The sequence below is a fragment of the Meles meles genome, chromosome 18 (genome assembly GCF_922984935.1).
Source record: "Meles meles chromosome 18, mMelMel3.1 paternal haplotype, whole genome shotgun sequence".
NCBI lineage: Eukaryota > Metazoa > Chordata > Mammalia > Carnivora > Mustelidae > Meles > Meles meles.
The window spans coordinates 53,677,930-53,692,007 of NC_060083.1; the positions used below are offsets into that span (position 1 = coordinate 53,677,930).

At 43.7% G+C, this 14,078-nt stretch overlaps 1 protein-coding gene across 4 annotated transcripts in view; it reads left to right on the plus strand.

The window, feature by feature from the left end:
• The window catches only part of MAP2K6 (mitogen-activated protein kinase kinase 6), a 126,066-nt gene that overhangs the window by 88,572 nt on the left and 23,416 nt on the right, over positions 1-14,078 (plus strand). For all 4 annotated transcript variants that reach the window (XM_045985371.1, XM_045985372.1, XM_045985373.1 and 1 more), the window contains 8 exons: positions 3,308-3,356; positions 3,950-4,063; positions 5,939-6,058; positions 7,324-7,440; positions 8,114-8,165; positions 10,666-10,793; positions 11,704-11,781; positions 12,956-13,095. In XM_045985371.1, the coding sequence (XP_045841327.1) occupies positions 3,308-3,356; positions 3,950-4,063; positions 5,939-6,058; positions 7,324-7,440; positions 8,114-8,165; positions 10,666-10,793; positions 11,704-11,781; positions 12,956-13,095 (798 nt within the window). The remainder of the gene's footprint in view (positions 1-3,307; positions 3,357-3,949; positions 4,064-5,938; positions 6,059-7,323; positions 7,441-8,113; positions 8,166-10,665; positions 10,794-11,703; positions 11,782-12,955; positions 13,096-14,078) is intronic.

A 14,078-nucleotide genomic window follows, 5' to 3' on the forward strand; every position in this document is an offset into this window, starting at 1 on the left:
CTTTGAGTGACTTTAATTTATTTAGTCTTTTTCTGTGTCAGCTCTTCCCATTGAGGTAGAGTCGTGTAAATTAAAGAAGATATTTCATAGGAAGGGTCTGGCACAGTCTCTGGCCCAAGTAGATGCTTAATAAATATTATCAAATAGATGAGCAATAGTTGTCATAATAACCAATAAACTGATTACTTATTACTTAGAATTACAAGTAAATAATTATTATAATAAGCTAAAACTCGTTCATATAAAAGCGAGTAGTATGCTTGGAGCCCTGGGTGTGGTGCATAAACAATGAAGGCTGGAACACTGAAAAGAAATTAAATAAAATAAAATGGAAAAAAAAAAAGCTAATACTAGGGGCACTGGCTTAGGTCATGATCTCAGGGTCTGCTCTGCGAGGAGCCTGCTTCAGCTTCTCTCTTCTTCTGCCTCCTTTCCCTACTCGTGCGGCCTCTCTCTCTCTCTCTCAAAAAAAAAAAACAAGACAACCAAACAAAAAAAAACCCCAAAAACCAACAACAACAACAAAAAATCTAATACTAGGTGACCTTTGGAGTACCTTTGACCTTCCAGGGAAGGGATTTCGTAATAAGCCTGTTTCCTTCCCTAGAGGACTAAAATATTGAATAAGCAACAGAGAACTTATACCCACAGTTTAACCTCCTGCAGAGACTCAGTGCTCCAGGCAAACTAATATGCCCAGGCCTGGACAGAACACAGTGTCAGCTAATCTAATACGAGCTGTCAGCCTTGGCCCCATCATTTGATGCTTTTGGCAGACCTGATGAGCCCAAGGGCCTCAGGCTTGGGTGCGTTGATCGTTTTCATTAGAGGGTGCCTGGGTGTTGGGAGTAGGTTCCTTGGATTCAATCAGACTTGGATTGAAATCATGGCTTTACCACTTGGGAGCAAGGTAGTTAAACTCTAGGCCAGACGGTTTCTCATCTGGACCATGGGAGTAAGGATACTCATTAGAGAGAGAGAGAGAGAGAGAGTGTGTGTGTTTAAAGAATTAAATGAGATATAGGTAAATCTTTGCGCTCAGTTCAGGCTATATTCCTTTCACTTTAGGTCAAGACTGAGATTCAAGTGGCATGAGTTTTATTTTCAGCTCTGTTGGGCTGGATAGCTTTAGCAAATATCTGGGCTTTTCTGGGTTCCATTTTTCTCTTTCTGGAAAATGGCATGACCCCCCTCCTATTAGGTAGAGGCATATACCGCAAGGTTAGTACAACATTGGAATTCAGCAAACTTTTTTACAAAGGCCAGCTAGTAAATATTTCAGGTTTACTTGGAGCCTGGTGGCCCCTGTTGGATGGTCCTCATGGTTTATTTTCCTACAACTTTTTAAACTTGAAAACAGTCATTCTTAGCTGGGCCACAGGCTGTAATTTGCAAAGCCATGTCGGAATACTGGAGTACCGCAGCTGGAAGTGGTCTTACCCAATGCCCTCCTTGGATGGCAGGAAAACGGAGGTAGCCCCCCAAAACTAGTGATCCTCCTGTTGCTTCCTCCTTTTTAAAAGGAAGAGTGTGGAACAACTGCAAGAGATTTTTTTTATTTATAATAGTCACACGTTTCAAGTAATAGTTGTCTTTCATTCAAAGTTCCATTGCAGTTAGTACAAATCATCAATGATGAAAGAAAAATTGTTTTGGAAATTTTAAGAATGAGAAATCAGATTTTTAGAAACGTAATCATCTGAAAAGTATTTCAGAAGAAAAATCCCCTGCTCATAAAACACAAGACATATAAAAACGTCACTGGAGTGTACTGGGGTGTGTTTATGTTTTCCTCTGTATCTATCCCTGCCAGTTCCTGGTTTTAAGTTAGTCTAGAAAAACTTTATTTTAGGTATTCTGTGCTTTTAAAAGAGATCTTGAGGTATGGGAAGGCTTGCCATTAAAACCCTAAATATATGTTTATGTTTGTGTTTATATGCCCTTTTTTTCCTTATTGCTTTATTTAGTTAGTTTTAGCAGAAGGGACAAAATTATAACACAGTAGGCCTGAGGAAATTGCCAAGGGCTGGGATTCTTTTCTCCCTTCCTATTATCTTGCCTTCCTTCCATTTTCCTTTGGATGTTTCTAGAGACAGTTCTGCATGGAATGTCCTCTTAGGGAGATCTGGGTCTCTTTGGTCACCTTTGATTCTGGCATTCCTGGGATTTTTTTTTTTTTGTGGTGATACTTTTGGTGCCTTTATTTCAAGAAATTGTTTCTTGAAGCTCTTGGTTGGTTGCATGGCCAGACCAAACATCTTTCTCTTGGGTGGGTTGGTATCCACCCGGGTAGTATTGAAGTAGTAGAAATAAATACACATGAGGGGACTGTATGCTTTCTCTATGGAGACCCAAGATCAGCCAACCTCTTGCTGCTGAGATGACCCCCAGAGAGTGTGTGTGCTGTGTATGGAAGAAATGGGACAACTGTCTCAGACAGTCTGATAGCAGGAAGTATTCTGACTTGCAAACCAGGAGATCTGGGTTAATTGTGATCTTGGGCAAGTCACATCACCTCTCTGGGCATTTTTCCATCTATAAACATGGGGACTAGAGAGATTTTGAATTATTATGGTTTATGGATTTTGTGAATTAACATAACCATATGCTAATTATTAGTGTTTTTTTTTTTTTTTAAACAATAGTGAGAAAATGTGGTGGAATAATTGGGCACATTGGTACCAATGAAAGAAAAAAAAAGTTTGGGGCTTGTTAAGAATAGTATAATTATTGACATAATTCTTTACACCTAGCTCATATTTATTGGATATTTCCTGCATTGCCAGCCATTGTGCTAAGCCCATTTTACTTGGAATATCTCGGGATATACTAATATCCTCATGTCAAAGAGGAAATAGAAGCTTAAAGAGGTTAAGTCATTATTCATTGTATTTGATTTTTTTTTGGAAGAATTATTTATTTTAGAGAGAGAGAGCATGAGAGTGAGCGCAGGTTAGAGGTGGGTAGGAAGAGACAGAGGGAAAAGGAGAGAATCTTAAGCAGACTCCCTGCTGAGCACAGAGCCCAACTCAGAGCTCAATCCCACAACCTCGAGATCATGACCAGAGCCAAAATCAAGAGCCGGATGCTTAACAATCTGAGCCACCCAGGCACCCTGGAGATTAAGTCATTTAAACCCAAATATATTTTATTCCAAATCCTGTACTATTAACACTTTTGTGCTACTTTTACTGATGAACTTCCAACTTAACACTAAGGAAAACTCTCTCCAGTCATATACGATTTGGGAAGGGCATAGTTGACTAAATACCTCATGTTTTTTCTTTTCCCCTCTTTTCTTTCATAGGCCACCTCGAGACTTAGACTCTAAAGCTTGCATTTCTATTGGAAATCAGGTAAGAAAAAAATACCACATTGCCAGTTAATATCTTGACCATTTCCTAGGTAGGCTTTCTGAGTGGCCATTGGAAAATTTATTTTCCATAGCTTGCCATCAGGGGATGGGTCACAAAGTTTGAGTTTAGCAGAAGCGGTGGGTGGCACTCTGGCTGTTTTGGATGCCTTATTGAAATCAGGCTAGTGTCGCCCTGATGGAGGGTATTTGAGAGGAGTAGATGACTTGTTTTGGGGTGCATTCCTTAAAGTCTGAGGGTAGATCTAATTGCCATCAGTCAGCAAATGGATTAAATGTGTGAGGAGGGGGGCAGGGCTAAGGAGCCACAGTGTAGATCACTCAAAGTGAGTTCGGAGCCAAGTTGGAGCTGGATGTCTGCACTGCCTGTGATGAGCAGGTGGCATACTCCACCAGGCTGAACATCTCCTGGTGCTTCCTCCTGGCAATGGCTCCTCGGATAAAGCTTCTAGATCAGAAGCTTCTGGGCCGGAAATAACCCTTGGAATGTTGGGGGAAGCCAGAGAGGGGACAAGGTGTAGTCTATGTCCTTAAATTTTTTCTTTACTCTTGTATTATTACTCTTCTCTCTTGCAGAACTTTGAGGTGAAGGCGGATGACCTGGAGCCCATAATGGAGCTGGGGCGGGGTGCGTACGGGGTGGTGGAGAAGATGCGACACGTGCCCAGCGGGCAGATCATGGCGGTGAAGGTAGAGTTGACACTCCCCAAACGCTTTCTGTCTGTGGTATGCGCGTCCACCCATCTCAACCATACGCGTCCACCCATCTCAACCGCAAATCGGTTCTTTTCGTAGAAGCAAAACAATCAGCAATGGGGTCAAACAAAGAAGATTATCTGTAGGGAACAATATTTCCCTCCAGATGTCTGGAAAATCCTTCCTTGGTATGAGTTGCATTTACTGGTCGTTTTTTTTTTTTGTTTTGTTTTGTTCTTTTAACTGATAAATCTTCCTTTTAACTTTTTATGGAACCACCATGTCATCACACTTTATTTTTATTTATTTTTTTAAGATTTTATTTAGTTGACAGACAGAGATCACAAGTAGGCAGAGAGGCAGGCAGAGAGAGAAAGGGGGAAGCAGGCTCCCTGCTGAGCAGAGAGCCCAGTGAGGGGCTCAATCCCAGGACCCTGGGATTATGACCGAGCCGAAGGCAGAGGCTTCAACCTACTGAGCCACCAAGGCGCCCCTGTCATCACACTTTAAAGAATTATCAGTACTTCTTTAATGTCATGGGATACCGGCTCCAAAATAAATTACCTTGATTATCACTTTTTTTTTTTTTTTTTTGCTGGTTAGTTGTTGAAATCAAAATCCAAATAAAAGTTCACATACTGCATTTGGCTGTTATGTCTCAAATGTCTCTTTCAGGGCCTGGGCCTGGGTGGCTCAGTGGGTTAAAGCCTCTGACTTCGGCTAGGTCATAATCCCAGGGTCCTGGGATTGAGCCCTGCACCGGGCTCTCGGCTCTGCCGGGAGCCTGCCTCCCCGGCCCCTGCCTGCCTCTCTGCCTACTTGTGATCTCTGTCTGTCAAATAAATAAAAATAAAATCTTTAAAAAAAAATGTCTCTTTCATTCTAATATTTTGTTGCTTTTAAAGAATGGTCCCTGAAAATCAGGAAATGAGAATTGAGGGAGAAAATTTTTTCCATTTGTGGGAAAAGGGAGGGTAAAGGGATCTTGAGTGACTCTGCTTTGTTTTTGAGGTGGAAAAAGAAATTTGGAATCATTGCATATTTCTTGAGTACATTCTCAAGGGGCTTTGGGGACCCACCTTCTGTACATGAGTTCATGGATTTGGCCCATTATTAGGGATGTGGATGGTCAGATGACTTGGACCCCTTCGTTTTTGGAGAATGGAGATAACTTTCCCTTGCCTTGTAGATTTTGCAATGTGTTCTTCTGCAGAGTTTTTGCTAATTAGGCCAAAAATATGAAAGCCTATATATAGGCTTTTAAAATATGATATTATTAATTATTATATATTTATTTAGTTATATTTTTACTGTCATTTAATGACAAAATCGTCTTTAAGACTACATTTGCTGGCTTGACAAGTGTCTCTCCTCTCAGAAGCCCTGGGATAGGAACAAACAGTTTCTCCATTTCTGCGAGCTCTGTCCATTCTTTTTTCGTTGCTACTTAGTCCAAATATTCTTATTTCTTCCCAGAGAGGGACTTTTAGATTTTTTTTGTGGGATCCCGAGTCAGCCACAAAGTTATGAATACTCTGGTCTCTGTACCGAACGGCCACAACACAATAGAGCAGGCTGTTTTTGCGACTTGGAAGGAAATACACTCGCCAACATTTGCCCACCTTCCGAAATATAGTATCTGTTGGCTTCTTAGCAGGGATTTTTAGGAAATCCACCGCAAGTCTTCCTTATTTCTCTTTTGGTACAAATCGCGAATCACTAGGGTAAATACTTGAAAGGTCGTTGCTAGAACTTGTGCTATGAGTTTTGTGGTATTTTGGGGATGGGACTCCTCAAGGTCCCTGCCTTATTAACTGATCCTCATCCTCAGGGCAGTAACCATCCGTCTTTCCCTGCATTCCCATTCAGCGGATCCGGGCCACGGTAAACAGCCAGGAGCAGAAGAGGCTACTGATGGATCTGGATATTTCCATGAGGACAGTGGACTGTCCTTTTACGGTCACCTTTTATGGCGCACTCTTCCGGGAGGTAGGTGATCCTTCAATTCAACATCTGAGGAGAACAGAGACTTAAAAAGGAGTTTCTCTAATCCTGTAAAGGCGATGCACCCTCCTGGCACTCTTTCTCATTGGACGTGTCTTCTCTAGAGAGATTTCTGCTCGGGCGGTGATGACATGCCTTGACACAAAGTTGGCTTGAAATGATAACCTTTCCAAGTGTGTGGAGCCCTTTTGAAGACACCGAGGCTCCCTTTCTTCTTTTCGTTTTGGTTTATTTTAGCATGGTTCTCTCTATCAATTGTCTCTAGACTAATTTAGGTAGATTACTTAAAATCTGAAATATTATGGTCTTGTGGCCAAGTGATAAGCTTCATTAACCCTGTTTATGTACCCCCAGAGGCTTACAAGGATCTCTTTGCTTTACCCCTGCTTTTCCTTTCCCGTGATATGGATTACGATGCTTCGAACAGCTTTTGGATGAACTATTGCCAGTGTCCCGGGTGGGAGGTCAAACATGGAGTAAGCCTATAGACCTAATCCCTAGAGGACAGGAACCATCAAGGCCCGGCTTTCTGAGAATCTGTTGCTTCTGACTGTTGGTACTGATGTATTTATTTATAATGTTTTTATTATTATTATTATTATTTTTTAAAGATTTTATTTATTTATTTGACAGACAGAGATCACAAGTAGGCAGAGAAGCAGGCAGAGAGAGAGGAGGAAGCAGGCTCCCTGCGGAGCAGAGAGCCTGACGTGGGGCTTGATCCCAGGACCCTGAGATCATGACCTGAGCCGAAGGCAGCGGCTTAATCCACTGAGCCACCCAGGCGCCCCTATAATGTTTTTAAAAAATTTGAGTTGACACACAATGTCCCGTTAGTTGCAGGACATACAACGTAGGGATTCAACTTCTCTTTGCATTATGGGTGCTTACCGCGAGTGTAGCGACCGCCTTCTCCGTACAACTCTATTATATCATTGACCATATTCCCTCTACCGTGCCTTTTATGCTACTAACTTCTTCATTCCATAGCTGGAGTGACCCTCAGTATTTAGACCCTCTCTTTATCAAGGAGTAGGGGATCCCATGCAGGCTCCATTTGGCTGTCTGCTAGTTGGCTCTCGGGAAACGAACTTGCTTGTCTGTAAATTCCTTTGAGATCTTGAAGGGAAATTGTACATTTCCTCCAAAAGCTCAAGTACGTGAACGGTTCTTCGTGACAGGTGTTAACTGTTTCCCCTTCTTTTCCTCGTCTGTCCTCTCTAACAATCTCTGAACCAATTCATCTCTAGGGTGATGTTTGGATCTGCATGGAGCTCATGGATACGTCGCTAGATAAATTCTACAAACAAGTGATTGATAAAGGCCAAACAATTCCAGAGGACATCTTAGGGAAAATAGCAGTTTCTGTGAGTACATCAGGAACCCTACTACAAGGAGCGTGTGAGAAGTCTAGACCTGATGTGTCTCTCATTCCCTACTGTGAGCATACACACTAGCAGGACAGAGCTGCCCTCCAGCACATGTCTGTGGGATGCAGGAGTGCCTCTGTGGACAAAGAAACGAGTGCTTTTCTTTCTGGGCTCTGTGTAGAATATTCTAGCACCGACTTGGTCTGGTAAACTCTCCATTAAAATACCTGTAAGCAGTGCCTTCCTTTGCTATGACCACATTCCTGGTGTCTACATTCTGATCTTAGTTTCCTCTGATTTTCATTTGTAGATTTTTAAGTGTTTTCTTAAGGCTAATAAGGCATAGAAAGAAGCAGAAGAAAAGGAAATGGAAAGAAAGATTGCCCTCTTAATGGCTGTTGAGACTCATGAGGGTGGAGAGAAAAAAAGTGCTGGAGGCCAAAAGAAACACCAGCTAGATGAGTGGGACACCCTTTCTGCTGTGAGAGCCGGTCCTCTCTGGTGGGTGGAAGTCAATGAGTGTAGCTTCCTGTGTATTTTCCTGGATAGGGCCTCCGCTGTTGGAGAAAATACCTGGTGATGTTAAGCGAGGGATAATAAACCTGGGTATACTTAGCATTCAGTTTCTTTCCAGTGATGGAGAAAAATCTATCTTGTGTTTCTCCTGCAGATTGTAAAAGCGTTAGAACACTTACACAGTAAGCTGTCTGTCATTCATCGAGGTAAGTGTGCATGCGGTTGCTTTGGCTCTTTTATTTTTTATTTTTTTAAGATTTTATTTATTTATTTGACAGAGAGAGAGATCACAAGTAGGCAGAGAGGCAGGCAGAGAGAGAGGAGGAAGCAGGCTCCCTGCAGGGCAGAGAGCCTGATGTGGGGCTCGATCCCAGGACCCTGAGATCATGACCCGAGCTGAAGGCAGTGGCTTAATCCACTGAGCCACCCAGGCACCCCTGGCTCTTCCTTTTATAACATCCATTTCTTTTACCCAGACTTTTCTTCCCCCATGGGTGGAAGTAGAAGTGAGTCAGGCCATAGAACTGGAGGGTTTTCCTTCCCAGAGGAATAGCAGATCATATGCGTAGCTGCTTTTTCTCTTGTCTGAGGACACAAGAAGCCTGGTCTTTTTATTGCACCGAAATTGACTATAAAACACGTGTTGCCAAGCACCGCTCTGGGGTTACTCCGCTGAGAATTTTAGAGAATGGGACAAAAATGCCTGTTGTATTGACTGTGGCCTAGGAGTTCTTAGAAAAGCAGATTCATGGGTCCCCAGACCCCCAGAATCTCCATCTTTAACAAGATCCCCAGGTAATTTTTGTATGCCTTAAAGTATGAAAAGTTCTGGTATAAAATACTGCTTTTTCAGACAGCAGGAGGCAGGATAAAATGAAAAAAAAATTGATAGATTTATCTCTTCTTCCTCTGCCTCCTCTGTTTTCCTTCTTATTGGCCTGTGATCTTTCTGTCCGTCCATCCATCCATCCATCATCCATCCATATATCCATTCTTCCATGTTAATGTCCATCCATCCGTCCATCCAGTCATCCTTCCATCCATTTCTCCCTTGTAATCATTTTTCCACCACTTATACATCACTATAATAGGTGCCTTGAGAGGTATATGAAAGAAAACACATTCTTTTTTTTTTTTTTAAGATTTTATTTATTTATTTGACAGCGATCACAAGTAGGCAGAGAGGCAGGCAGAGAGAGAGAGAGAGAGAGGGAAGCAGGCTCCCCGCCGAGCAGAGAGTCCGATGCGGGGCTCGATCCTAGGCCCCTGGGATCATGATCTGAGCTGAAGACAGAGGCTTTAACCCACCGAGCCACCCAGGCACCCCAACAAAACACATTCTTATTAAAATTACATAAAGGGATTCTTGATGGGGAAATAAGACTGATGTATGACAAACACATGGAAAAAAATCAACCACATTACCAAGGTGAAATTACCAAGAAGAGCTCTAGGTAGATTCTAAAGCAAGGAAATGATTAGCACTGGGTGACTGTAGTCAAGGAAAACTTCTTAGAAATTGCTCACTCAACCAAGCCTGAAGAAGAGTTAGTGGAAAGTGTGGATAGCTGGTGGGGTAGTGAGATTTGGTAGTTCTCACGCTTTCTGAGTCAGCCTCAAGTGATGTAGAATGTCCCGCTCGGAGTTCCTGTTATTACTGTTATTGCTGTTATTATTATCATTAATTGTTATTATTAGAAATTGGAAAAATAGGGAGGAAGAGTAGAAAGTGGGAAAGAATCCAGGTGGGAAGAAGCATGTGGATTACCCCCCATGTGAATTTAATTTTTCAGTATTAATTTCAAAATTTGGAAATACTTCATTTGCATTAAAAATATATACGTAAAGTATAAAAATAATATAATGTGCGTGTCCACCATTCAGTTTAAGGGAAAACGTTATAAAGGATCATTTTTAGTGTTTTTAGAATAACTTACTCTGCTGATTACACGTCCTTTGTGAAAAGCTCCAAGAGGGAAGAAGGTTAACTATAGTAATTTCGAAGTCCCTTATCCAGAGATAACCGTGATTCTCTATTTGGGGGCGTGCTTTGTGGTCTGGAATCTCTGAATTCCTGATGAGTTCCGCTGCGCGACCTCTGTCACACACCTATTGCAGACGCGTCCATTGAAACAGGTTGCCTCAATCAGATTTGATGGATGGTAGGACTGCCTTCTGCCTTATCGTTCCACAATCTGTTTACTCCCACCCTTAAACTGTGCAATAGGTCACGATGAGCTGGGCTTAAAAAATATATATATTTTGTTGTCCTAAGAACACTTAAGATGAGGCTGCTCTCATGGCAAATTTTAAGTGTGCAAGGCAATATTACTCATCATAAGGTCCATGTAGTACAGCGGATTTCTGGAATGTACTCATTTTGTGTTATCATGTCTATGCCCGGGGAATGGGGCATTTGATTCAGTAATAATGTTCTAAGTTTTTACTACTCGTATGGGGCCAATGCAGATGATAAATAGAGGAGACAGCCCCTAATGATGGAGTCACAAACCTACAAGAAGGACGAGCCATGAAATAGGAAACCAAGTTGGAAGAAGTAAGATGAGTGTCAGTGGGAATCAGGGAGGGCCCCAGAGGAAAGAGAAGGTGAGCGGGACGTGGGGATGTCGGGCCCCCTGGTGGTGGACACAGGAATCTTCAGAGCAGGCTCTGGGATCATGGGCTCCTGGTTCTTCTTGCTTTCAGACGTCAAACCTTCCAACGTGCTGATCAATGCTCTTGGCCAAGTAAAGATGTGCGATTTTGGAATCAGTGGCTACCTTGTAGACTCTGTCGCCAAGACTATTGACGCAGGATGTAAACCGTACATGGCGGTAAGTACGGCAGGGGGGTGGGGGGGAGGCATCTGGGAACGCAGCTGCCCGCAAACCCCGCCAGGAAATAGGAAATGGATGGCCACAGAGGGAGGATGGAAATGTGCTTACGGTGCAAGAAATATCCTGCATCTTATTTTTTTTCTTAAGTCCTTTCTGTCTGAAATCCTTAGTCACTTGCTTCAAACATACTATTTTTTAAAAATTTGAGTAAAAGAGGTCTGTTACTTGAAAAAAAAAGAAACGTAAGTAATAGATACAGCCCACACAAATTTTTTACCCTGTGTCACAGGGGAGTGTTACCCTGCTTGTGGGGGACAGAAGAATGAGCAGAATTTAAAGACCCAAAACAAGTCCGTTAGGTTAATCCTGAGGGATGCGCATGGGTGGGAAGATTTGCTACCATTGACAGAGATCTTGGGACCCCCCTTCAACATTAAGGGGCTTCTGTATTCTGTTTTTAAATAGTTTTGCACTTGGGATTGAGAACCCTCCCACTGGTGTTGAGCAAATCTCGGACAGTAGCCCGGTGACTCTTGCAGATTCTGACTGTTGAGTTCTGGACTGTTGGTGTTCTTAACAAGGAAAATTCTAGACTGGCCAAGGAGCTTTGTGCTGTGTATCCTCTTTCTTCGGAAGGCAAAACTGAAATTAGTTTTTCTTTTTTTAATTAGTTTTGAGTCATGAGGGACTTTGATCCATTCTTGTCTCCAAGAAAAGACTCCTGTAGAACGAGGAAAATCCCATGGAGGCGTCGATATTTATTGTAGTGAGTGAGTCTTCTTGGCCTGGGAGGCTTCTGTTAACAGGCTTAAAACAACTCACTTGGCAGCTGGTGACACCCCCTCCCCCGGAGACTTTACCAAGCTAAGATCATCGTCTCATTTGTCTTTTTCTGTCTCCTTTGCAGCCTGAAAGAATAAACCCAGAGCTCAATCAGAAGGGATACAGTGTGAAGTCTGACATTTGGAGTCTGGGCATCACAATGGTAACGTGTGATGATCATTCCGACTGTGCGGTTCAGGGCAGGAAGCTGAAATGGGGTGGGTTTTGCGAGCAAAAGGCAAACGCCCTAATGGTGGGTCCTGAGGATCCTCTACTGCTGGACGGGGCAGGAGGTTTTGCGAGACGATTGTCTCCAGGCTGGTGTGGTGGAAAGACTGTGCTAGGTTTGGGCAAACCCAGTCTTTCTCTTTATTCCTCCTCTAACTGGACGTGGGCCCTTGAGTAAACCAGTGCAGTCACAAGGACTGTCTTATTATCCTCATCTGTAAAATGAATCCTGCCTATAGTTCCTGATAGTTACCGTAGAGTTTAAAATTCCGTTATTCTCATCTAGGCATAAAGCTGAAGCTACTGCTGGAATGCAAATGTGTGGGACCCTGACCGAGCTGTGGTCCAGGACACAGGCTGTGCTCCCCAGAATATGGTTCTGGTAGACATCCTGGCCGCTGAGGTCAGGTATAGCCAAAAGATATAGTAACAAACAAGATAATTTCCTTAGGCACAATCCTACAGTTATCCTTTGTCACTTGGGTGATCATACATTTTCAGTGGATCACCGAGGTCTGGAATTACCCTCTGTGGTCCTGGCTCCTTCCCAGGCATGGCAGCTGATTAAATCCCGTGGGTTATTTCACATCCCTGCCCAGAATACACGTGATGATCTTGGAATGGCCAAGTGGCCTTACTCAGATCCAAAAAAAGATCAGTCATTTGGTCCCTGGGTTTTTTGTTTTTGTTTTTGTTTTTGTTTTTTTTTCCTCCCATTCCGGTGAGTGGCCTGCAGATGGCAGCGATACACAGCTCTGGAAAAATCTTAGGGCGAGACTAACGTTCCAGACTGAGCATTGGAACACCTGGTTACTTTACATCCCAAAGCTGCCTACTGCTGGCTTACAATTTTATTAAGTGTCACGTGGCTTTTGGTGACGACCCAGTTATAAATAGGCTTCACTGGCTGCCTCCAGGAAGATAAAAATCCCTGGTGGTAGAAATGGGGGAAACGTAGAGAACATATTGTTAGTTTATTTGTCCCCCAGTTTTACTTGAACTTCACCTCTGGGTTTGCCGCGGATTCTCCTGGAACAGCAGAGCACCGCGGGTGCCCTCAAGTGGTTCTGTCTCAGCGGTTGTCCCCTTGTTTCTTTCCTCCCCTCTAGATCGAGTTGGCTATCCTTCGGTTTCCCTACGACTCTTGGGGAACTCCCTTCCAGCAGCTCAAGCAGGTGGTAGAGGAGCCCTCGCCACAGCTCCCGGCGGACAAATTCTCGGAAGAGTTTGTTGACTTTACCTCACAGTGGTAAGAGAGCCTCTGCTGCCAAGAGCCGGTGTGAAGGAAGGAGAGGAGTTCTCACGAACTTCCTCCATTGGTCTTAATCCATCACACATGCATCCATTCCAGAAGCATTTGTGGAGTGTGCCCTCGATGCCGGAGAGACAAAGTGCCTTTTTATCCCAGTCCCTGCCCTCAGTGAACTCAGAGTCAAGTAGGGGAGTCTCTTCAGTCCTTGATGTTGGTACCGTATGGCGATCCGGGGAGGGAGCTGCGCACAGGGTATTTGGGGAATGCAGAGGAGAGGCGTTAGGATGGAGTTTCTGGGGGAGAGAAATTCTGTGCTGAAGACCCTAGGAGGTGTTTTTCCAAGCGATCAGGGAAGTAAGGGAGGGAAAGATATTCCAAGTGGAAAAAAGATCATGCTTAGGTCCCAGGAGTGAGAAACTCCTTTATGAGAGCTATACGCTGTTTTGACATTGATGGGAGCATGGAGAGAGCAGTTAGGGCAGGGGAGTAGGTAAGATGGTCTGGTGTTTTGTAGGCTGCTTCCTGCACAACCCTTGTTCGCTGTGGGTACCCTTGCCCGTGAGGGTGCGGTGGACAGTGCTGGGGGTCTGAGGAGGGAACATAAGGAAAGTCGGAGTAGAAAAATGGAAGGAGTCATGCTAAACAGTGTAGACTTTGTTTTCGTGGAAATTGTCAGGGGAATCGAGGAAAGTAGGAGAGTGCATGCACGGTGACCATACTGCCTGGTATAACCCGATGCTAAAGACCATCGCAAGTGATCCTGGAAGACAACACACAAGGAAAGCACAAAATGACGCTCATTTACATGGGTGCCCAGCAGAAGCAGACAGCACCAAGCCCTCCTGTCACCCCGGGAGGGGAGCCATCATGGCCGCCCCCTGCTGAGGAAATGGCTGGGCCTCTGAAGGCCATCTGACCGCACGGGTCCTTAAGGTTATCCTTTCTTGGCCTCTGTGCTCTTTGGAAGAAGTGTTCTGAAT